Source organism: Oncorhynchus masou, chromosome 6, assembly GCF_036934945.1.
Source record: "Oncorhynchus masou masou isolate Uvic2021 chromosome 6, UVic_Omas_1.1, whole genome shotgun sequence".
NCBI lineage: Eukaryota > Metazoa > Chordata > Actinopteri > Salmoniformes > Salmonidae > Oncorhynchus > Oncorhynchus masou.
In genome coordinates, this window is record NC_088217.1 from 36,200,911 (window position 1) to 36,225,520 (window position 24,610).

The 24,610-nt window shown below is 46.6% G+C and overlaps 1 protein-coding gene across 1 annotated transcript in view; it reads left to right on the plus strand.

Moving 5' to 3' along the window:
* Positions 1–24,610, plus strand: part of LOC135542009 (calmodulin-binding transcription activator 1) — a 143,108-nt gene that overhangs the window by 101,628 nt on the left and 16,870 nt on the right. The window contains 8 exon segments of the mRNA XM_064968565.1: positions 7,137–7,272; positions 10,158–10,229; positions 12,209–12,362; positions 21,496–22,072; positions 22,074–23,045; positions 23,047–23,401; positions 23,810–23,936; positions 24,177–24,311. Of these exon segments, the coding sequence (XP_064824637.1) occupies positions 7,137–7,272; positions 10,158–10,229; positions 12,209–12,362; positions 21,496–22,072; positions 22,074–23,045; positions 23,047–23,401; positions 23,810–23,936; positions 24,177–24,311 (2,528 nt within the window).

The following is a 24,610-nucleotide window of genomic DNA, read 5'->3' on the forward strand; positions in this document are numbered from 1 at the left end:
GGGTGCGTTTGACAGATACCCCTCGTGAATGACTGCGTTGCTGCTAGCGTTAGGGGAAGACAGTGTGGTCGGTGGAGAAGGCACTGTAGCCTGTGACCATACCTGGTTGGTTTTCCAATCCATCAATGGGAGTAACCGATCCATCAAGTCTGCTCCAAGTAGCAGGGGTACAGTTTCGAGGCTGGTAACATACACAGGGTGGATGAGCGATATGTCCTTGAAGTGTAGTTTCAGCATGACTCTCAATGTGAGAGGCGAGGTAGTCTGAGTGACCCCTCGAAGTGTAGTGTCGCATCGTTCCACTTTTAACCAATGTTTAGTTGGCTTCAAAGCCCTTTCTAGATCATCAAACAATGTTTGAGAGATGAGTGATATTGTTGCACCCAAATCAATTAGCGCATGACAAGTTAAGCAGTCCTCCAGGACTGTTTCCAGGTATGGGCATTTCAATTCAAGTTTAGTGGACATATTCCCCACAAAGTGGAGTGGTCGTTCGCAACGACGTGATGTGTCAATTCTGTTCAAGGTGGAAGCAGACTTTTCCGAATTTAAGTGGGCTTGCCTTTAACGAAGCGTTTGACATTCTTCTTCGCAACCTTTGTATCAGAGTCTATAGACAAAGCCCGTGGGCTTGTTTCTTGATCAAGCGGACCCTGGATAGGGTCTCGAGTGAGAGCGGGAGAGATTTGCTATGGGTGTTAATTCCTGCGGACCTGGTGTCCAGTAATTCCCCGTCTAGTCCTTGCTATGGGTGTTAAATCCTGCGGACCTGGTGTCCAGTAATTCCCCGTCTAGTCCTTGCTAAGGGTGTTAATTCCTGCGGACCTGGTGTCCAGTAATTCCCCGTCTAGTCCTTGCTATGGGTGTTAATTCCTGCGGACCTGGTGTCCAGTAATTCCCCGTCTAGTCCTTGCTATGGGTGTTAATTCCTGCGGACCTGGTGTCCAGTAATTCCCCGTCTAGTCCTTGCTATGGGTGTTAATTCCTGCGGACCTGGTGTCCAGTAATTCCCCGTATTGTCCTTGCTAAGGGTGTTAATTCCTGCGGACCTGGTGTCCAGTAATTCCCCATTTAGTCCTTGCTATGGGTGTTAATTCCTGCGGACCTGGTGTCCAGTAATTCCCCGTCTAGTCCTTGCTATGGGTGTTAATTCCTGCGGACCTGGTGTCCAGTAATTCCCCATTTAGTCCTTGCTATGGGTGTTAATTCCTGCGGACCTGGTGTCCAGTAATTCCCCGTCTAGTCCTTGCTATGGGTGTTAATTCCTGCGGACCTGGTGTCCAATAATTCCCCGTCTAGTCCTTGCTATGGGTGTTAATTCCTGCGGACCTGGTGTCCAGTAATTCCCCGTCTAGTCCTTGCTATGGGTGTTAATTCCTGCGGACCTGGTGTCCAGTAATTCCCCGTCTAGTCCTTGTGACTTATCTTTTACACTTTTCTCAAATGTTTCTCGCTTTAGTTCTTCACGTAGTGGAACTTCTGGAGAACATTGGTCTACGTTTTGATCATCCTTCAACCCTTTGTTACCCTTGTGCTCTGACACTTTGTGTGGGTTGGGTGTAGGAACGTATTGAACAGGTCGATTGTAGCGGTAGTCGTTTTTATGGTGACTTACTTTCCAGTTATTTTGACCGCGGAGGTTATTGGAATCATGATTTAGTGGTAGAAACTGTTGTTGTGCGTCATCTCTTAACACACCAATACCGGATAATGCACCCTCTAACTGGAGTGAGTGCTCCTGGTCAAACTTTAAAACCGAGTGGTCAGGGCTCTTAGCATTGTGAGCTTTTGATGCCTCAAAAGCTGTGCTTACAAGCTCTCTGTGTTGTAAGATAGGCAAGCCAATGTGGGCTGCAGGGCCCAAGTAGGTAATGAAGGTAGGATACATGTTCGACAGGAACATTTGTTTAAATGGTAACAGGTCTTCCATGCCTGTTTCAGTGAGTAGGCCAAAGTAGGCTGAACGAAGCCTATGATAGTAAGCTTGTGGGTGTTCGTTCCGAGGTTGTTTGACCAGCCAGAAGAGGACTGGCCACCCCACATAGCCTGGTTCCTCTCTAGGTTTCTTCCTAGGTTTTGGCCTTTCTAGGGAGTTTTTCCTAGCCACCATGCTTCTACACCTGCATTGCTTTCTGTTTGGGGTTTTAGGCTGGGTTTCTGTACTGCACTTTGAGATATCAGCTGATGTACGAAGGGCTATATAAATAAATTTGATTTGATTTGATGTTAGCCAGTGAGCTATCGTGTTTGCGAGTTGCAGAACCACTGAATTCTAATTTCAAAGCTGTGGCAAGTTTAGTGTAGTCATTTAGCACGTGTTGCTGTTGTAGGCGAATGAACCTTGTCACGTGTCTATTCGACGTTCGCTTCAACAGGTGAACCCTGTCAGAACCCGTAGCGTTCATGTAGCCATCCAATGCGTCCTCTATGTCAGCTAGGAACGTCTCAGTATCGTTTGGCTGACCTGGAACGGGGTCAAAGGTGGGGAAATTCTTGACGAGTTTGTCAAGGTATTCCGCGTCAAGCGGGTGGAGAGGGTTGGCTTCATCCTGTGGGGAAAGTGGGCCCGAAAGGCCAAGACGAGAAGCCAAGCTTTGGCATTGTTGGCCAAGAGGCGCCATATTACTCAGTGCCGAATGGCCAAGAGGAGAAGCCTGAGGGACACATGATGGAGGAATGTCTGAAACCTATTGCCTTCACTCCTTTGAGTACCGGGCTCCGGTTGCTTGGATGGATAGTCACGCTGTAGAGCGTGACCATTCTGGACTTCCTCCAGATGGTACCTAAGGGTGGTATTCTGCTGCATTGCAGAGTCCACTTGAGCGCTTAGAGTATTGATTTTGGACACGTGAGTGTCGCACTTGCTCTTTTCGATCTCAAACTTATCTGTCATGGTTTGCAGATAGAGGTCTTGAGTACAGAGCGAGAGATTCAGTGATGAGATTTCTTCCTCTTGCTTAGAAATCAAGATTTCCATCTTCATCACCCGAATTCTCTCATCATTCATGTGGTCAGTAACTTCAATGAGTTTTGCTGATTTGTCATCCAACTTTGTCATTGTGTTCATCAATTGATTGTCTTTGGTCTGCAGCATTTTGAGTAGAACCGTGTTACTCTGAGTAGCGTTCAACAAAACTGCCTGCATGTTATCAAATTGCGCGCTCCTGTTTGTAGATAACTCAACAGATTTATCTAGTTTGAAGTGGACTACATCATATTTAGTTTTGTCTAAATCGAGTTGTTCCTGGAGACAACAATTTTATTGAAGAGTTTGTGCTCGTTCATCGTCATAAGTATTTGCAATTACTTTTAATTGTTCAGATTTCAAAACGCAGTTCCTCGACTAGCAGATTGTTTTCATTTCCTGCATTTGTCAATAGTTGCTCAGTTCTCTCCACCTGTCTCCTCATGTTAGCCATGTCTGGCACGTGCTTCAGCTGTGCACTGTGGTATTGGACCGATGCCACATTTTTATGGCGATACATCAGTGCAAAGTGGGGAGAACCGTCACAAAGCCTGTGTTTGATGGTTGGTTTTGGAGAGAGTTGGCAATTTTGGCTGTTTTTTTGCAAATGGCATAATTAGGGTTGGTATCGCTGCTGAGGTCAGAGATCAATCCTTTTATGGGTGGAGGTTCACTAATTAGCGGAGGAGTGGTGACCACCTCCTTTGATAGCTTGCACATTATTAGAAACATTTAGAGGAACATTTTTCCTATTTTCTTTCAAAGTTTGGGTTTGTAATTCATTGGAATTGAATGAGACAATAATCCATACAATCTCCATTGATTGGATATCATAAGTGTGAACAGTAGATCAAATGTTGGGAACATTCAACACTGTGGTACACTTCTCCCTAAGACCGAAGCCACGTGGGATTCCCGCTGGGGCGGGGCTTCTGTCAGTACTGGATTACTGAATGGTTTTGCAAAAACCAAATTTTACTGATTGATCAATTTAATGGTAAATCAGACCTGTATAGGCTATTTGGGAATTAAACTTTAATTAATCTGAGAAGTTGCTTCAACTAGGTTAGTTTGGAAAAAGTTTACAATGTCTTGTTTAGAAAACTCATCAATTTGGATATTATTTAAAATATCTATTTCAGAATGTAAATTGCCAGATTTACACTTATTAGTTCAATTGGATAAGACATTGATATCCGTCTGGATATCATAAGTAATGACTTGAGTGTGACCTGAATAGTTCTTCATGAACGGATATCCTGGGCACACGTCAGCGGTCAATTATTTCACACGCTGAAATCAAACGGAACTACCCAGGTCGGGACTTCCATTCCGCAAGGCGGAGGGGTTTCAACGTAGCACAAGAAAACAAAATGGCTATTTCCCTTGTTAGCTTTAGCATGCAACCTAAACCCTCCTTTGCGCCTTGGTCAACTCGCAAGAGAGACAGAGATACATATCGCTGGTCAAGCTTATATCTCCTGAATTTCAATCGGCTGGCTCTTTGTCCTCGCTCGATAAATTAATAATGACCGAGCCTACCCACGTCTGAAATGCGCCAGGCAGAAATAGCCCTGCATTTGGCCAAATGCTTTATTTCTCAGATTTCTATAATTAGCTTTCTCGGCCCTCATACAGAAATCTATTCGCTCACGTTACACACTGACTACGTCAGCGAACAACACAGAGGCGGGGAATCTTCAGCACACACACGCACTCAATAATGCTTGTCTTTAACACTCAAAAAATGTGTACAATAAGTTGGTATATTATGTAATCTGTTTTTCAATTTTATACAGGCTGAATCAAAATGAAAGCCTTATTCTATTTTAGATTCCTCACAGGGGGCACCAATTATGTAGTGTCTTTGGCTATGCCAGATTAAGTGATATGACATGCTATTCTATAAAATAATTTCTCCGTAATTAATATTACCTGATTGAGCTAATCATGTAAATGTAATTAACTAGAGTGTCGGGCACCAAATAATATTTATGGAGCTGTTATCTTCCAAATAAACTCTTAAAGACCTAGTCATATTTTACATCAATAGCAGTCAATATTAATCGTCATCTTAATTCAGTCTCATCTGAAAGTTGTAAATTATTGGTTATCTGCACGAACCCTGGCTAACAAGTTGAACCAGCAATACAAAATTGGGTTTAATTATGTATTTACTAAATACCTACAGTGGGGCAAAAAGTATTTAGTCAGCTACCAATTGTGCAAGTTCACCCACTTAAAGAGATGAGAGAGGCCTGTAATTTTCATCATAGGTTCACTTCAACTATGACAGACAAAATGAGGAAAAAAATCCAGAAAATCACATTGGAGGATTTTTTATGAATTTATTTGCAAATTAGATGGCCGTACTTCTTCATTGCACAAATGAATAACCTCCTACTTCTACTTATATCATCCAATCATCCAATCATCCAATCACCATAGAAACACTAACAGTAATATGAGAGTGATCTACAGAGTAATGAATATGTTATTGATACCTCTCCTTCTCTCCCTTTCCTCTCCCCCTCTTCCCTCTTTCTCCCTCTCCCTTCCTCCCTCTCTCCCTCTCTCCCTTTCCTCTCCCCCTCTTTCCCTCTTTCTCCCTCTCCCTTCCTCCCTCTCTCCCTCTCTCCCTCTCTCCCTTTCCTCTCCCCCTCTTTCCCTCTTTCTCCCTCTTCCTCCCTCTCTCCCTCTCTCCCTTTCCTCTCCCCCTCTTTCCCTCTTTCTCCCTCTCCCTTCCTCCCTCTCTCCCTTTCCTCTCCCCCTCTTTCCCTCTTTCTCCCTCTCCCTTCCTACCTCTCTCCCTCTCTCCCTTTCCTCTCCCCCTCTTTCCCTCTTCTCCCTTTCCCTTCCTCCCTCTCTCCCTCTTCTCCCTCTCCCTTCCTCCTTCTCTCCCTCTCTCCCTTTCCTCTCCCCCTCTTTCTCCCTCTCCCTTCCTCCCTCTCTCCCTCTCTCCCTTTCCTCTCCCCATCTTTCCCTCTTTCTCTCTCTCCCTTCCTTCCTCTCTCCCTCTCTCCCTTTCCTCTCCCCCTCTTTCCCTCTTTCTCCCTCTCCCTTCCTCCCTCTCTCCTTCTCTCCCTTTCCTCTCCCCCTCTTTCCCTCTTTCTCCCTCTCCCTTCCTCCCTCTCTCCCTTTCCTCTCCCCCTCTTTCCCTCTTTCTCCCTCTCCCTTCCTCCCTCTCTCCTTCTCTCCCTTTCCTCTCCCCTCTGTCCTTCTTTCTCCCTCTCCCTTCCTCCCTCTCTCCCTCTCTCCTTCTCTCCCTTTCCTCTCCCCCTCTTTCCCTCTTTCTCCCTCTCCCTTCCTCCCTCTCTCCCTCTCTCCCTTTCCTCTCCCCCTCTTTCCCTCTTTCTTCCTCTCCCTTCCCCCCTCTCTCCTTCTCTCCCATTCCCCTCCCCCTCTTTCCCTCTTTCTCCCTCTCCCTTCCTCCCTCTCTCCCTCTCTCCTTCTCTCCCTTTCCTCTCCCCCTCTTTCCCTCTTTCTCCCACTCCCTTCCTCCCTCTCTCCCTCTCTCCCTTTCCTCTCCCCCTCTTTCCCTCTTTCTCCCTCTCCCTTCCTCCCTCTCTCCTTCTCTCCCTTTCCTCTCCCCCTCTTTCCCTCTTTCTTCCACTCCCTTCCTCCCTCTCTCCCTCTCTCCTTCTCTCCCTTTCCTCTCCCCCTCTTTCCCTCTTTCTCCCTCTACCTTCCTCCCTCTCTCCCTCTCCCTTTTCTCTCCCCCTCTCCCCCTCTTTCTCCCTCTCCCGTCCTCCCTCTCTCCCTTTCCTATCCCCCTCTTTCCCTCTTTCTCCCACTCCCTTCCTCCCTCTCTCCCTCTCTCCCTTTCTTCTCCCCTCTTTCCCTCTTTCTCCCTCTCCCTTCCTCCCTCTCTCCTTCTCTCCCTTTCCTCTCCCCTCTTTCCCTCTTTCTCCCTCTCCCTTCCTCCCTCTCTCCCTCTCTCCCTCTCTCCCTTTCCTCTCCCCCTCTTTCTCCCTCTTCCTTCCTCCCTCTCTCCTTCTCTCCCTTTCCTCTCCCCCTCTTTCCCTCTTTCTCCCACTCCCTTCCTCCCTCTCTCCCTTTCCTCTCCCCCTCTTTCCCTCTTTCTCCCTCTCCCTTCCTCCCTCTCTCCCTTTCCTCTCCCCCTCTCCCTTCCTCCCTCTCTCCCTCTCTCCTCTCTCTCTTCCTCTCCAAGACCTCAGAATGGCTCGATGATCCTGTACAACAGGAAGAAGGTAAAGTACAGGAAGGATGGCTACTGCTGGAAGAAGAGGAAAGACGGGAAGACCACCAGAGAAGACCACATGAAGCTCAAAGTACAGGGAGTGGAGGTGAGCACACACATGCACTCATACATATGCAGTGCCCTCAGAGAGTATCCATACCCCTTGACCTTTTCTCTCACATCTACACACAGAACCCCATAATGTGAGTAAATATGCTTTTAAAAATGTTTGCTAATTTATTGAAAATGTAATACAGAAATATATCATTTACACCCCTGAGTCAATGCATGTTAGAATCACCTTTGGTAGTGATTACAATTGCGAGTCTCTAAAGCCTTGCGTGCGTGTTCGTGCACGTAGAAAAATATGTTGATCACCCTACTTGTAGAGAAGGGCCAATGACCTCCTCCTCTCTTTCATGTTGACAAAATGGTCTATCACTCTGTCATGAAGTACATACTTGTTTTGTTGTCCTGGGCTACCTGGCTAAAATGATTGCTCGCTAGCCGAACTTCCATTAATGGGCAACGTTAGCAAGTTAACATTAGCCTTCTACTAAGCTACATATTGAACTTCCATCCTCTCAGGCCAGGGGCACAGCAATGTATGAATTTATGGTTGGATCAGAATCGTCATTATAATCATTGGCCAGTATGGAGAATTAAGTAAAACCACAAGTTGAAATCTCCATCCATGGCTAATTTAGGATAGGGCTAATTTTAGCTAGCTGGCTAGTCACCGGAGGACAACAACACAACGAGATGCAATAATTCAAGTTTTTCTGTCAATGACTTATGCTATCGATGGGATTTGATAGGAGTGACACCAAATCCAAACTGGCTTCCCTTGACACTTGTTTTTGGTGCGCCAGGACCAATCACAGTTGAGCTCGCTCAGTTTAACTCTACGCTGATTAGCTATTTTTTTTACATTTTTTGTCAAGGGAGGTAGGATGCTCGTTGGCTTCCCTTGCCTTCAAAGCTACGGGCAGCAACAATGTCATACTTGTTTGGACCAGACAGCATCATTCAGCCTCTTGAAAATTGAAGAAAAATTAAGAAACACAGAGAGACGAAAGATAAATTATTTTATGTTTTAAAATGTTTCCATTGATCAATTTTTGGGGGGAAGCCTGGCTTCCCTTGGCATCCATGAATTCACGCCACAGGTCACATGGCCAGGAATCAGATTTATATCTGACTCCAAACCACCTACGAAGATGGTTTGAAATGTTGCTTGAAATATCTGATTCCATGTGCTTTTTGGCTGTTTAAACTGCAGGAAAAATAACAGATTTGAATCAGATATGCAAATCTATTTTAAATTCAGGCTGTAACACAACAAAATGTGGAAAAAGACAAGAGGTGTGAAAACTTTCTGAAGGCACTATAGATGGAAGACCACTAAGGAAGGCCATACAAAATTCAAAGTAGAGGAATTGGAGGGAAAGGGAAAGAGAGGGAGGAGAGATGAAGGGATGTGAGGTGAAAATAAGAAAAAAGGTTAATGAGATGGAAAAAGGGAAGAGCGTGGGATGGATTGACTGGATTGAGCTCTCGCTCCTGCTCTCCCTCTCTCTCCGTTTGTGAATCAGTCTCTAACATCCTCCCCTAGCTGTTTCTTATGTTACCAATACACACACACACACACACACACACACACACACACACACACACACACACACACACACTCTCTCTCTGTAGGATAAGTGTGTGTTTGGCTTCAGGCCAAAGATGATGTCAATGCCTCCTTCGACAGGAACAGAGAGGAGTATCGATCGAGTCTCAAGGCAATGTGTGTGTGTGTGTGTGTGTGTGTGTGTGTGTGTGTGTGTGTGTGTGTGTGTGTGTGTGTGTGTGTGTGTGTGTGTGTGTGCAAGCACCTATGTATATGTGTGAGTCACATGCTACAGCTCTATAATTGATTATTCAGCAGAAATAGTACGCAAGCGGCGAGTGAGGAGTGTGACAGACATAAAAAGAGAGGGAATGACCAGGAGAGAGTGAGGAAGGGATAAAGGGACAGAGAGGGAATGACCAGGAGAGGGAGGAAGGGATAAAGGGACAGAGGGACAGAGAGGGAATGACCAGGAGAGGGAGGAAGGGATAAAGGGACAGAGAGGGAATGACCAGGAGAGGGAGGAAGGGATAAAGGGACAGAGAGGGAATGACCAGGAGAGGGAGGAAGGGATAAAGGGACAGAGAGGGGGAATGACCAGGGAGAGGGAGGAAGGGATAAAGGGACAGAGAGGGAATGACCAGGAGAGGGAGGAAGGGATAAAGGGACAGAGAGGGAATGACCAGGAGAGGGAGGAAGGGATAAAGGGACAGAGAGGGAATGACCAGGAGAGGGAGGAAGGGATAAAGGGACAGAGAGGGAATGACCAGGAGAGGGAGGAAGGGATAAAGGGACAGAGAGGGAATGACCAGGAGAGGGAGGAAGGGATAAAGGGACAGAGAGGGAATGACCAGGAGAGGGAGGAAGGGATAAAGGGACAGAGAGGGATTGAGGAAAAAAAGAGAGAAGAAAGAGGGATGATGAAGAAGAGAAACAAGCCTGTGGGGTAGATAGACCCTCATACAGAATGGAAATTTATGGAAATGCACTCTGCCTTTGGCTACAGAGAGAAGGGAGAGGAAGAGAGAAAAGGGGGGTAACCATCAAGGTCGTCACCACTATCATGCCTCATCCCTCTCTTTCTCCTTTCTCTCTCTTTCTCTCTCTGATTGTGTGACATCATCCTCTGCTAGGGAAATTGTACATTGCAGGCTTTGTTAAAATCTCCACACCTTTTGAACATGACTGTGTGTGTGTGTGTGTGTGTGTGTGTGTGTGTGTGTGTGTGTGTGTGTGTGTGTGTGTGTGTGTGTGTGTGTGTGTGTGTGTGTGTGTGTGTGTGTGTGTGTGTGTGTGTGTGTGTGTGTGTGTGTGTGTGTATGCGTGCGTGTTTGTGTTTAACTCTAACCATGTCCTCTCTCACTCTCTCTCAGTGTCTGTATGGCTGTTATGTCCACTCCTCCATCATCCCTACCTTTCATCGCAGATGCTATTGGCTGCTCCAGGTAAGCCCCTCCCACCATACAACCACAATACATTTGACTCATTATAACCTGTATTACTGTTGTGAAAGCATGCACTGAACTGGAGCTTGCTGACACTAGGGGCAAGTGAAAGTAATGTCTGACACGGATCCAATGTGCACTTATCAGGAGTCGACTGTACACAGCATGAATGGATGGGTGAGTGGAACAGGAATCCCCAGAGGCAGCAACATGGTACCCAGATCTTATGCTTGTATTGAATTAGTAACTGCAAAGTCAACAAAGTTGAACTCCCAGAATGTGCCTGGTTGGTGTTGTCATCTCTATCTATTTGTATGTCTGACTCTGACCTAGCCAGACTCCACTGGGCTGGAAAAGTAGACACACTTCTCTGTATGTGGTGTACTCCCTGCCTGGCTTTTCAAGGAACACACACACACACACACACGGACCCTGCTCTCCCCTGTGTATAGAGATGTGTTATTAATGTTTGCTTCTGCTCATATGAGGGACAGAAATACAGCCTCAGTCACACTAACATTGGAACACACTCACTCATCTCACTCCTCTCACTCCTCTCACTCCTCCCCTCATCTCCCTCCTCTCCCTCCTCCTCTCATCTCACTCCTCTCCCTCCTCTCACTCTTCACCCTCTTCCTCTCACCTCACTCCTCTCCCTCCTCTCATGTCACTCCTCTCCCTCATCTCACTCCCTCATCTCACTCATCTCACTCCTCTCACTCCCCCATCTCACTCCCTCCTCTCACTCATCTCACTCCCTCATCTCACTCCTCTCACTCCCTCTCCCTCATCTCCTCCCCATCTCCTCCTCTCCCTCATCTCACTCCTCATCTCCTCCTCTCCCTCATCTCCTCCCCTCTCCTCCTCTCACTCACTCATCTCCTCCTCTCCCTCATCTCACTCTTCACCCTCATCTCCTCCTCTCCCTCCTCTCCTTCACCCTCTTCCTCTCACCTCACTCCTTCTCACTCCCTCATCTCACTCATCTCACTCCTTTCTCTCCCCCATCTCACTCCCTCATTTCACTCCTCTCCCTCATCTCACTCCCTCATCTCACTCCCTCATCTCACTCCTCTCACTCCACTCACTCATCTCACTCCTCTGCTCAAGTTAAAGATGGTCAGAGGGTCATAGTCAAACTGAGGACAGGCAACATGATGTGTCTTTAACCATGCTTGTACACGTGCACACATACATACTCATCCACACACACGCACACTCCCTCTCACCCGGCAGAGTAGGAACCATGCCTGTGTGTGCTGAATCTTTCATACACTCCTGGAGCCAGAGATGAGGGACCTGTAGCGAATGAGGGTTGAAAACACACACAACCACACACAGCAGGGTTGAAGGGGCTTTAGCTGTTCAAACTTTGAAATGGCAGGTGAGAATCTCTCCTCTGACACTCAATGCCTGATCTATTTATCCTCTACTTTCCTTTTCCCTCGCTCCCTCTCTCCCACCTTCTCCTAGGACCATCTCATCTACATTGTAGAATAATAGTGAAAACATAAAAACTATGAAATAACCCAGTTAAAAGTTTGGTTTTTGCGACTGCATTTGAAAAATCTTGAAATTTTCCGGATTGACTGACCTTCATGTGCTGTTCTTGCCATAATATGTTATTTTACCAAATAGAGCTATCTTCTGTATACCACCCCTACCTTGACACAACACAGCTGATTAGCTCAAGCACATTAAGAAGGAAAGAAATTCCACAAATTTAACTTTTAACAAGACAGACCTGTTAATTGAAAGCATTCCAGGTGACTACCTAAAGAAGCTGGTTGAGAAAATGCCAAGAGTGTGAAAAGCTGTAATCAAGGCAAAGGGTGTCTACTTTGAAGAATCTCAAATATAAAATATATTTTGATTTGTTTAACACTCTCATTCCCACCCTCTCTAGTTCTTTCTCCCTCCATCCCCCCTCTCTCCCCCAATAAAGGTTTATTTTATAAATCTCTTCCCTCTCTGTGTAGAACCCAGACATAGTGTTGGTACACTACCTGAACGTTCCAGCGGTGGACGACAGTGGGAAGCCATGTGGGCCTGTCCTCTGCTCCATCAACACAGACAGGAAGGAGTGGGCCAAGTGGAGCAAGGAGGAGCTCATTGGACAGCTCAAACCTATGTGTGAGTCACATTTAACCCCTGACCTCTAGCCCCTTTAAAACTTCATCTCCTCACCTTGCACTCATAAGGAAGCCAAGTCTATTCTACAAATCACATATCTTTCTGCATCCAATTGAATAAACCCTGATAACTTATTTTATATTTTATGTCATTAAATTATTTAGCACGTGAGTTGTCATGGTTATATGAGAGCTGTGAGTCTAGTTCCAAATCTCCATCCAAATCTACTGTTCCTCTCTCTTCTGAGTCAGTTTGACTTTAACAGAACCACACTGCCCCTCAGTGGCCATCAAAGAGACTGCAGGCAGAGGCATTGCGTGTGTGTGTGTGTGTGTGTGTGTGTGTGTGTGTGTGTGTGTGTGTGTGTGTGTGTGTGTGTGTGTGTGTGTGTGTGTGTGTGTGTGTGTGTGCGCGCGCGTGTGTGTGCGTGTGTGTGTGTGTGTGTGTGTGTGTGTGTGTGTGTGTGTGTGTGTGTGTGTGTGTGTGTGTGTGTGTGTGTGTGCAAGTGCCTATGTATATGTGTGAGTCACATGCTACAGCTCTATAATTGATTATTCAGCAGTGTTTATACCAGAAGTCCCCACAAGAATAGTAAACTAACAAAATTTGAACAACTGGGGACATTTTGTTAGTCCCCACAAGGTCAAATGCTATTTATGTGGGATTTAAGGTTAGGGTGAGAATTAGGTTTATGTATAGTTTTAAGGTGAAGAGCTAGAGTTAGGTTTAGGGTTAAGGTTAAGTTTTCGGTTTAGGGTTAGTGTAAGGGTATGGGTTAGGTTTAGGGGTTAGGGAAAATTGGATTTTGAATGGGATTGAATTGTATGTCGCCACAGGGTTAGCTGTACAAAACTGTGTGTGTGTGTGTGTGTGTGTGTGTGTGTGTGTGTGTGTGTGTGTGTGTGTGTGTGTGTGTGTGTGTGTGTGTGTGTGTGTGTGTGTACCGTCTGTCCTCAGACACAGGGGGGAGACACAAGGGGGCGAGGAGCATCTGTTCAAAATACCCAGCATGCATTATTCATGAGTGAGTGTGAGTTAGAGAGAGTTCTAGTTTGTTACAAACCCAGAGGATTGCTCTCTCTGGGACCAGCACTGTCTGTGTTGAGATGTGTGAGTTGCATTTATGCACCCAACAACCTTGGATTTCAGTGTCAGTCCGTTTCTAGTGTGTCTGTGTTGTGTGGTAATATTTATCGTATATGCATATAATATATACCTCACATGTGAATCGTAATAAGACGAAGCTATTCGCCTATTAAAATGTTTATCTGACTCCATAAGATGAATAGCAATATGCATTAGACTACAGTTGAGTTACAGTAATAGGCTATTCTATTTGCAGGAGGCCTTTTGGTAGGCCGTCATTGTAAATAAGAATTTGTTCTTAACTGACTTGCCTAGTTAAAGAAAGGTTAAATAAAATGTTAAAAATAACCAAATTCACAAATATCTGAGAATGGAATTCTAAATACAAGTGTATTTAATTACTTTGAAAAAAATGAATTATTACATTTACAAGGCATAAGCTTAAACTAGAAAGCATTTCAAGGCATTATTCTAAGCATGATCACAGAGGGAGAGAGAGAGACAAGGAATTATTCTAATCATGATCACAGAGGAGAGAGAGAGAGAGAGAGAGACAAGGAAACTATGGCTTGTGCCTTGGCCCATAACTCATGGGAGAGGGAGAGAGAAAGAAATACAGTTTATATCTCACCACAGAAAGTCAGGGAAAAAAAAGAAAGACAATAAATCTTAGACCCTTTTACAACATCTGAGTTGTTTGGATTCAAAATCTGAACTGTTGACCAATAGTATTACTGTAAAGTTAACCTCCAATCAGATAGGACTACAGACCTGTAAAGACAACAACACCTCAGCTTCTCAGAAGTGTGACAATGGGAGTTGGCAAGATCAAAACAGAGAATGCTTGCATACAGTTGATAAGTCAACATCTGCTTAATAAATCCTTTCTGTTCAGGCAATGCTGGCCTTTGAGTCCTGAAATGAAATGATAATGGACGTAAATGTAAACATGTCCATTGTGTTTGTGTGTCTTTTGACAGCAAGGCAATATACCCAATTTGCATTGCAGCCCTCCAGACCTCAAGAAAGAGAGAAAATGTGTCCCCCTCGCCCCAGGACAAAATGAGTCTGACACCCCCGGGTGTACATCAATTCAGTGTGTAGTTCACACTTTCAACACATGGTGGCACCCTCACACTGTATCTCATTTAGCTCTTCGTCGAGCAAGGGTTACCAAACTTTTCCGCTCAGGCCCCTTTTCCAGCATTGGGGAACATCAAATCAAATTTTGGTCACATACACATGTTTATCAGATATTATTGATTGTATTACTGTTGATGATATCTGGAAATGTGCATGTACACCCTAGCCCATCTACTGTTGCTAGCCCCAATTCTGACTTGTGCTCTGATATCTGCTTCACTGATTTCTGCTCTCTACCTCTCTCAAAGAGTGCAGTGTATGAAGTCAGAACATCTGCTGTCTCGGCCACTGCCTGTCACCAAGGGAGTACCCCAAGGCTCAATCCTAGCCCCCATGCTCTTCGCAATTTACATCAAAAACATAGCTCAGGCAGTAGAAAGCTCTCTCTTCCATTTACATGCAGATGATACAGTCTTACACTCAGCTGGCCCCACGCCGGATTTTGTGTGAAATGATCTACAACAAAGCTTTCTTAGTGTCCAACAAGTTTTCTCTACCCTTAACCTTGTTCTGAACACCTCCAAAACAAAGGTCATGTGGTTTGGTAAGAATAATGCCCCTCCTCCCACAGGTGTAATTACTACCTCTGAGGGTTTGGAGCTTGAGGTAGTCACCTCATACAGTTACTTGGAAGTATGGTTAGACGGTACACTGTCCTTCTCTCAGCACATATCAAAGTTGCAAGCTAAAGTTAAATCTAGACTTGGTTTCCTCTATCGTAATCGCTCCTCTTTCATCCCAGCTGCCAAACTAACCCTGAATCAGATGTCCATCCTACCCATGCTAGATTACGGAGACATAATTTATAGATTGGCAGGTAAGAGTGCTCTCGAGCGGCTAGATATTCTGTAACATTCGGCCATCAGATTTACCACCAATGCTCCTTATAGGACACATCACTGCACTCTATACTCCCCTGTACACTGGTCATCTTCGTATACCCGTCGCAATACCCACTGGTTGATGTTTATTTATAAAACCCTCTTAGGCCTCACTCGCCCCTATCTGAGATATCTACTGCAGCCCTCATCCTCCACATACAACACCGTTCTGCCAGTCACATTCTGTTAAAGGTCCCCAAAGCACAGACATCCCTGGGTCCCTCGTCTTTTCAGTTGGCTGCAGCTGGCGACTGGAACGAGTTGCAACAAACACTTAAACGGGCCAGTTTTATCTCCATCTCTTCATTCAAAGACTCCATCACGGACACGCTTACTGACAGTTGTGGCTGCTTTGCGTTATGTATTGATGTCTCTACCTTACCTTTATTTATTTTTATTTTACTAGGCAAGTCAGTTAAGAACAAATTCTTATTTTCAATGACGGCCTAGGAACAGTGTGTTAACTGCCTGTTCAGGGGCAGAACGACAGATTTGTACCTTGTCAGCTCGGGGATTCGAACGCTCTAACCACTAGGCTACCCTGCTGCCCTTTGTGCTGTTGTCTGTGCCCAATAATGTTTGTACTATGTTTTGTGCTGCTACCATGTTGTGTTGTTACCATGTTGTTGTCATGTTGTGTTTCTACCATGCTGTGTTGTCATGTGTTGCTGCCATGCTATGATGTTGTCTTTATGTTAGTCTTTATGTAGTGTTGTGTTGTCTCTTGTCGTGATGTGTGTATATATTATTTAATTTTTTATCCCAGCCCTCGACCCGCAGGAGTCCTTTTGCCTTTTGGTAGACTGCCATTGTATATAAGAATTTGTTAATAACTGACTTGCCTAGTTAAATAAAGGTTAAATAATAATAGATTATTGTGGTTGTAGTGAAATGTTTGTGTTTCTAGCTCCAACAGTCCAGTAATATCTAACAAGTAATATCTAACAATTTCAAAACAATACACACACATTTTCAGTAAAGGAATGGAATTAAGAATATATAGATATTTGGACGAGCAATGTCAGAGTGGCATTGACTAAAATACAGTAGAATACAGTATATACATATGTGATGAGTAAAGCAGTATGTAAACATTATTAAAGTGACCAGTGATGTATTATTAAAGTGGCCAGTGATTTCAAGTCTATGTACAGTATATAGGGCAGAAGCCTCTAAGGTGCTACTGATGGCTGTTTAACAGTCTGATGGCCTTGAGATAGAAGCTGTTTTTCAGTCTCTCGGTCCCAGCCTTGATGCACCTGTACTGACCTCTCCTTCTGGATGACAGCGGGGTGAACAGGCAGTGGCTCAAGTGGTTGTTGTCCTTGATGACCTTTTTGGCCTTCCTGTGACATCGGGTTCTGTAGGTTGTTCAATAATAAGCTATAATAGGCTATAGATGTTGAGTGAGAGGTCCCCCCCCCCCCCGTTAACCCCCCCCCGGAGGGAGTGAGTTTTGACATCAAGCATCCCAAACAGATCAAATATTTGACTAAAACATAATCATTTCGAACCTTGCTTACATTTGTATACAATCACATACAGTACCTTCAGAAAGTATTCACACCCCTTGACTTTTTCCACATTTTGTTGTGTAACAGCCTGGATTTAAAACGTATTAAATGTTGATGTTTTTTTGTCACTGGTATACACACAATACCCCATAATGTCAAAGTGGAATTATGTTTTTAGAAATGTTAACAAAGCTGAAATGTCTTGGGTCAGTAAGTATTTAACCTCTTTGCTATGGCAAGCCTAAATAAGTTCAGCATTACTGTATGTAAATTAAATATTTCTGTATTTCATTTTCAATACGTTTGTCATTAAAATCAAATCAAATCAAATTTTATTTGTCACATACACATGGTTAGCAGATGTTAATGCGAGTGTAGCGAAATGCTTGTGCTTCTAGTTCCGACAATGCAGTAATAACCAACAAGTAATCTAACTAACAATTCCAAAACTACTGTCTTATACACACAAGTGTAAGGGGATAAAGAATATGTACATAAAGATATATGAATGAGTGATGGTACAGAGCAGCATAGGCAAGATACAGTAGATGGTATCGAGTACAGTATATACATATGAGATGAGTATGTAAACAAAGTGGCATAGTTAAAGTGGCTAGTGATACATGTATTACATAAAGATGCAGTAGATGATATAGAGTACAGTATATACGTATACATATGAGATGAATAATGTAGGGTACGTAAACATTATATTAGGTAGCATTGTTTAAAGTGGCTAGTGATATATTTTACATCATTTCCCATCAATTCCCATTATTAAAGTGGCTGGAGTTGAGTCAGTGTGTTGGCAGCAGCCACTCAATGTTAGTGGTGGCTGTTTACTGTCTGATGGCCTTGAGATAGAAGCTGTTTTTCAGTCTCTCGGTCCCAGCTTTGATGCACCTGTACTGACCTCGCCTTCTGGATGATAGCGGGGTGAACAGGCAATGGCTCGGTGGTTGTTGTCCTTGATGATCTTTATGGCCTTCCTGTAACATCGGGTGGTGTAGGTGTCCTGGAGGGCAGGTAGTTTGCCCCCGGTGATGCTTGTGCAGACCTCACTACCCTCTCACTACCCGCCAGGATGCTCTCGATTGTGCATCTGTAGAAGTTTGTGAGTGCTTTTGGTGACAAGCCGAATTTCTTCAGCCTCCTGAGGTTGAAGAGGTGCTGCTGCGCCTTCTTCACGATGCTGTCTGTGTGGGTGGACCAATTCAGTTTGTCTGTGATGTGTATGCCGAGGAACTTAAAACTTACTACCCTCTCCACTACTGTTCCATTGATGTGGATAGGGGGGTGTTCCCTCTGCTGTTTCCTGAAGTCCACAATCATCTCCTTAGTTTTGTTGACGTTGAGTGTGAGGTTATTTTCCTGACACCACACTCCGAGGGCCCTCACCTCCTCCCTGTAGGCCGTCTTGTCGTTGTTGGTAATCAAGCCTACCACTGTTGGGTCGTCCTCAAACTTGATGATTGAGTTGGAGGCGTGTGTGGCCACGCAGTCATGGGTGAACAGGGAGTACAGGAGAGGGCTCAGAACGCACCGTTGTGGGGCCCCAGTGTTGAAGATCAGCGGGGTGGAGATGTTGTTGCCTACCCTCACCACCTGGGGGTGGCCCGTCAGGAAGTCCAGTACCCAGTTGCACAGGGCGGGGTCGAGACCCAGGGTCTCGAGCTTGATGACGAGCTTGGAGGGTACTATGGTGTTAAATGCCGAGCTGTACTCGATGAACATCATTCTCACATAGGTATTCCTCTTGTCCAGATGGGTTAGGGCAGTGTGCAGTGTGGTTGAGATTGCATCGTCTGTGGACCTATTTGGGCGGTAAGCAAATTGGAGTGGGTCTAGGGTGTCAGGTAGGGTGGAGGTGATATGGTCCTTGACTAGTCTCTCAAAGCACTTTATGATGACGGAAGTGAGTGCTACGGGGCGGTAGTCGTTTAGTTCAGTTACCTTAACTTTCTTGGGAACAGGAACAATGGTAGCCCTCTTGAAGCATGTGGGAACAGCAGACTGGGATAGGGATTGATTGAATATGTCCGTAAACACACCAGCCAGCTGGTCTGCGCATGCTCTGAGGGCGCGGCTGGGGATGTCGTCTGGGCCTGCAGCCTTGCGAGGGTTAACACGTTTAAATGTTTTACTCACCTCGGCTGCAGTGAAGGAGAGTCCGCATGTTTTTGTTGCAGGCCGTGTCAGTGGCGCTGTATTGTCCTCAAAGCAGGCAAAAAAGTTATTTAGTCTGCCTGGGAGCAAGACATCCTGGTCCGTGACGGGGATGGTTTTCTTTTTGTAATCCGTGATTGACTGTAGAGCCTGCCACATACCTCTTGTGTCTGAGCCGTTGAATTGAGATTCTACTTTGTCTCTATACTGATGCTTAGCTTGTTTGATTGCCTTGTGGAGGGAATAGCTACACTGTTTGTATTCGGTCATGTTTCCGGTCACCTTGCCCTGATTAAAAGCAGTGGTTCGCGCTTTCAGTTTCACGCGAATGCTGCCATCAATCCACGGTTTCTGGTTTGGGAATGTTTTAATTGTTGCTATGGGAACGACATCTTCAAAGCACGTTCTAATGAACTCGCACACCGAATCAGCGTATTCGTCAATGTTGTTGTCTGACGCAATACGAAACATATCCCAGTCCACGTGATGGAAGCAGTCTTGGAGTGTGGAATCAGATTGGTCGGACCATCGTTGGACAGACCTCAGCGTGGGAGCTTCTTGTTTTAGTTTCTGTCTGTAGGCAGGGATCAACAAAATGGAGTCGTGGTCAGCTTTTCCGAAAGGAGGGCGGGGCAGGGCCTTATATGCGTCGCGGAAGTTAGAATAGCAATGATCCAAGGTTTTGCCAGCCTGGTTGCGCAATCGATATGCTGATACAATTTAGGGAGTCTTGTTTTCAGATTAACCTTGTTAAAATCCCCAGCTACAATGAATGCAGCCTCAGGATGTATGGATTCCAGTTTGCAAAGAGTCAAATAAAGTTTGTTCAGAGCCATCGATGTGTCTGCTTGGGGGGGAATATATACGGCTGTGATTATAATCGAAGAGAATTCCCTTGGTAGACAATGCGGTCAACATTTGATTGTGAGGAATTCTAAATCAGGTGAACAGAAGGATTTGAGTTCCTGTATGTTTTTGTGAACACACCACGTCTCGTTAGCCATAAGGCATACGCCCCTCCCCTCTTCTTGGGTTATTGTGTGTAGATGGGCGAGAGAGAAAAATGTATCCATTTTGAATTCAGGCTGCAACACAACAAAATGTGGAAAAAGTCAAGGTGTATACAAACTTTATATTATGCTAGAGAATACTTTGGAATTGTGGGGGGAACCCTGCTCTAAGGCCTTGGTGTCAAACTACATTCCTGGAGGGCCGTTTGTCTGCTGGCTTTTGTTATTTTCTTTAGATCTATGTCCAATTCAGATCTAGAAAGCCAGGTGATGAGGAGTTACCTACATTTATCAATCAAGTACAAGAGAGAAGTGAAAACCTGCAGACACTCTGCCCTCAAGGACCGGAGTTTGACACAGGTACTCTAAGTTTTCAGGGCCATGAGAGAAACATAAACGATCGAACAGGTAAACTAGAATATATTCAACTTAATTGTTAAAACAGATTTAATTCCCCTCTGAAATTGACAGGTGGTAATGTTCAAACTATGAAGTGACGAGATGTTGTCTCTGTATTTGTGTTTTGTGGCTTGTAAATGGTTTGTGACATTATAAATTATGTAGTGTATAACAGTGATATACTGTATATCAATCCCTGTCTCTGTCCTTTCCACCCCTCCTTCTCCCCCTCTCCATCTCTCTGTCCTTTCCACCCCTCCTTCTCCCCCTTTCCATCTCTCTGTCCTTTCCACCCCTCCTTCTCCCCCTCTCCATCTCTCTGTCCTTTCCACCCCTCCTTCTCCCCCTCTCCATCTCTCTGTCCTTTTCACCCCTCCTTCTCCCCCCTCCATCTCTCTGTCCTTTCCACCCCTCCTTCTCCCCCTCTCCATCTCTCTGTCCTTTCCACCCCTCCTTCTCCCCCTTTTCATCTCTCTGTCTTTTACACCCCTCCTTCTCCCCCTCTCCATCTCTCTGTCCTTTTCACCCCTCCTTCTCCCCCTCTCCATCTCTCTGTCTCCTTTCCATCTCTGTCCTTTCCCTCCTCCTTCCCTCTTTCCCTCTCCATCTCTCTGTCCTTTGTCCTTTCCCCCTCCTTCTCCCCCATCTCCTGTCTCTGTCCTCTTTTCTGTCCCCCTCCTTCTCCATCTCTCTGTCCCCCTCTCCATCTCTCTGTCCTTTCCATCTCTCTGTCCCCTCCTTCTCTCTCCCCTCTCCATCTCTCTGTCCTTTCCACTCCTCCTTCTTTCCCTCTCCATCTCTCTGTCCTTTCCACCCCTCCTTCTCCCCCTCTCCATGTCTCTGTCCTTTTCACCCCTCCTTCTCCCCCTCTCCATCTCTCTGTCCTTTTCACCCCTCCTTCTTTCCCTCTCCATCTCTCTGTCCTCTCTCCCAGGTGCCGGGAGTAGCCTGCACCAGAAATGCTCCACAGCCAAACACCGCATTATCTCCCCCAAATTAGAAGCAAAGACAGGGACAGGGGATGGGACTGGGACAGGGGCTGGGACAGGGTCTGGGACAGGGACAGGGTCTGGGACAGAGGTGCAGAACAGTGATGTGTCTGAGGGGCAGACAGTGCCCAGTCCTGGAGTGGGGGCCAGGAGCAGAGGAGGGGGGGAGAGGAAGAATGGAAGGCTGCCCAAACCCTCCCTGCTTCCCCAGAGCAGCATGGAAGTCTCCTCCACATCCACCAATCAGGTGGAGGTTCCCGACACCACACAGAGCTCCCCACTGTCAATCACCAGCGACATTACTGCAGACAGTCCTGCCCTCGGCCTGGCCAGCAGCCTATCACAGAGCTCTGCTGCTGTGTTCATGTCCGAGGTTGCCACGGTAACAGGGGATTCCGTGTACACCACAGAACACGCCCAGCTGATTGGCTCCACCCATGACGCCACCACCACTGGGATTCTACTGGCTGTTGCCCCAGACACCCAGCGCTTTGAGTTCCCTGGGGGTGGGGTTAGCAGAGGAAGGAGGGGAGTTGGTCCTCTCCAGCAGTCTGGATGCTGGAGGTTCTGGAGTCAACCTTCTTGAGACCAGCATGAACTTTGACCCAGACTGCTTCCTCAACAACCCCAAGCAGGGCCAAACATACGGGGGAGGAGGGGGTAAGGCCGAGGAAGGTAGCTGTAATAGTGAGGGGGGGCTCCGCTGCTCTCCACAGTCACTAACGGCTAACGGCTATGTATTCAACGCCACGCTCGTAAACATCAAGACCGAAGATACTCCCCTGGAGCAGCCGCTGGATAATCAGAGCGGGTACGCTGGCGAGGGGACGGGCCTGAGCCCTAGCACCACACTGGAGCAAATGGACTTCAGTGCTGTGATGTCATCAGCCTGCGCCCAGAGCTTGGCACAGCAGATACACCAACACTCCCCCAGTCTCTTCTTGCAGGCCTCCCCTAAGACCCCCCTCGCCCAGGCCACCCAGCCCCAGATCTGTGCCTCTGAGACGGGCCAGAACTCAGACGAGACCCAGGCTTATCTGGGCCTACCTACTATACCACAGACTGACTCTACAGGCACCAACGGAGACCCTCACACATACCTCCACCAACCCTCACCAGACCAACATGGCCACAGTGAGGAAAGCAGCCAGGGGGGTCTAGTGGGGCTGGGTAGCTTTCCTGTAAGGGTGCAGGAGATGAGAAAAGACCAGCTGAGCACCAGAGGACCTGGGAAGGTGACGTCCCCAGAGAAAGAGACACAGAAGAGGGCAGAGTTACTCCTCAATCCTGGGGAACAGCATGAGGCCTACAGAAACAACACTGGTGTTGGGAGAGGTGGAGATCACTACCTACAGCCAACAACCAAGAGTGGGGGAGTAGAGGGAGGACAAGAAATAGGAGAGAAATATATTTTCAGTAACGGGGTCAGAGATGCAGGAGTTAACAGCTCAGTGGTGGACAGTCCTCAGTCTCTAGCTGGAGCGGCCATGGAGGGGGTTGTACAGCTCTACTCTTCCCCAGCCGGGTGTAGGTGAGGCTGGGGGAGCTGAGGGGGCAGGCGGGGGCATCAGCCTGGAAGGCTTTGAGGCATCGTTTGGGAACCAGTTCTCTGACCTCATCAATGACTTCATCTCTGTTGAGGGGGGTGGAGGGGGGGCGGTGGCCGGGACAGGAGGCAGTGCACTCTACACCCCTGCTCTGATGCCCCAGGAGGAGGTTGGAGAGGGCCAAGAGGCAGGAGCAGCCCCCATTCAGGGTTCAGAGGTGGAGCAGGGACCTCTGAGATTGCTGCCAGAGACGGGGAGGCTTTTTGGGGTGACAGACTACTCTCCCGAGTGGTCTTACCCAGAGGTGAGTCACTAGTACCTAAACCTTAACCTCTGACCTCTTACATCTTGAAGCCTAACGTCCTATTCCCTAGCTTCTGAATGGATATATCACCCAAAGTAGCTACACAGACATGGAAAGTAGTGTATAGATTACACTAGTATACATGAACTATCAGCAACCATATAACTCATAAGGCCAACGTCTGTCTGTACGCATTAAGAGTCTGACGTAGATCCTCTGAGACATTAATGACCTGAGACACACACACACGGTCTGTGGCTCAGCATTGATGTCAGTGCCCAGTGGGAAGAGGGTCAGACTGAGACTGGGGAGACACTAAGAAAGAGAACATACAGAGTGGCGTCATCCCCTTGGACGCTTTGACACACACACAACATCACTGCATGTGACTGTGTGTCTTTGTTTCAGGGTGGGGTGAAGGTGTTGATAACAGGTCCCTGGCTGGAGGCCAGCAGGGAGTACAGCTGTCTGTTTGACCACATCAGTGTCCCAGCTGCTCTCATACAGCCAGGAGTACTGCGCTGCTACTGCCCTGGTAACACACTCACACACACACACACACACACACACACAGAGACATGCATACACTCAACAAACTACTTTCTCATGCACACACTCTATTACTAATCCCAACCCGTTTGTGTGTGTGTGTGTGTGTGTGTGTGTGTGTGTGTGTGTGTGTGTGTGTGTGTGTGTGTGTGTGTGTGTGTGTGTGTGTGTGTGTGTGTGTGTGTGTGTGTGTGTGTGTGTGTGTGTGTGTGTGTGTGTGTCTTAGCCCATGAAACAGGTTTGGTGATGCTGCAGGTGGCTATGGGTGGGGATGTAATCTCTTCCTCTGTGGTGTTTGAGTATAAAGCTCGAGACTTGCCCGCCCTGCCCTCCTCACAACACGACTGGTTATCCCTGGACGGTAAGTCAATGTTTGTGTGTGCGTACATGAGTGTATACCATCCTGCATCCCACTGCTGGCTTGTCTCTGAAGCTAAGCAGGGTTGGTCCTGGTCAGTCCCTGGATGGGAGACCAGATTATGCTGGAGGTGATATTGGAGCCACTCTTCCTCTGGTCCCCCCAAAAATATCCCAATTCGCCAAGGCAGTGATTGGGGACAGTGCCCTGTGTAGGGTGCTGTCTTTCAGATGGGATGTTAAAGGGGTGTCCCGACTCTCTGTGGTCACTAAAGATCCCATGGCACTTATAAGAGTAGGGAT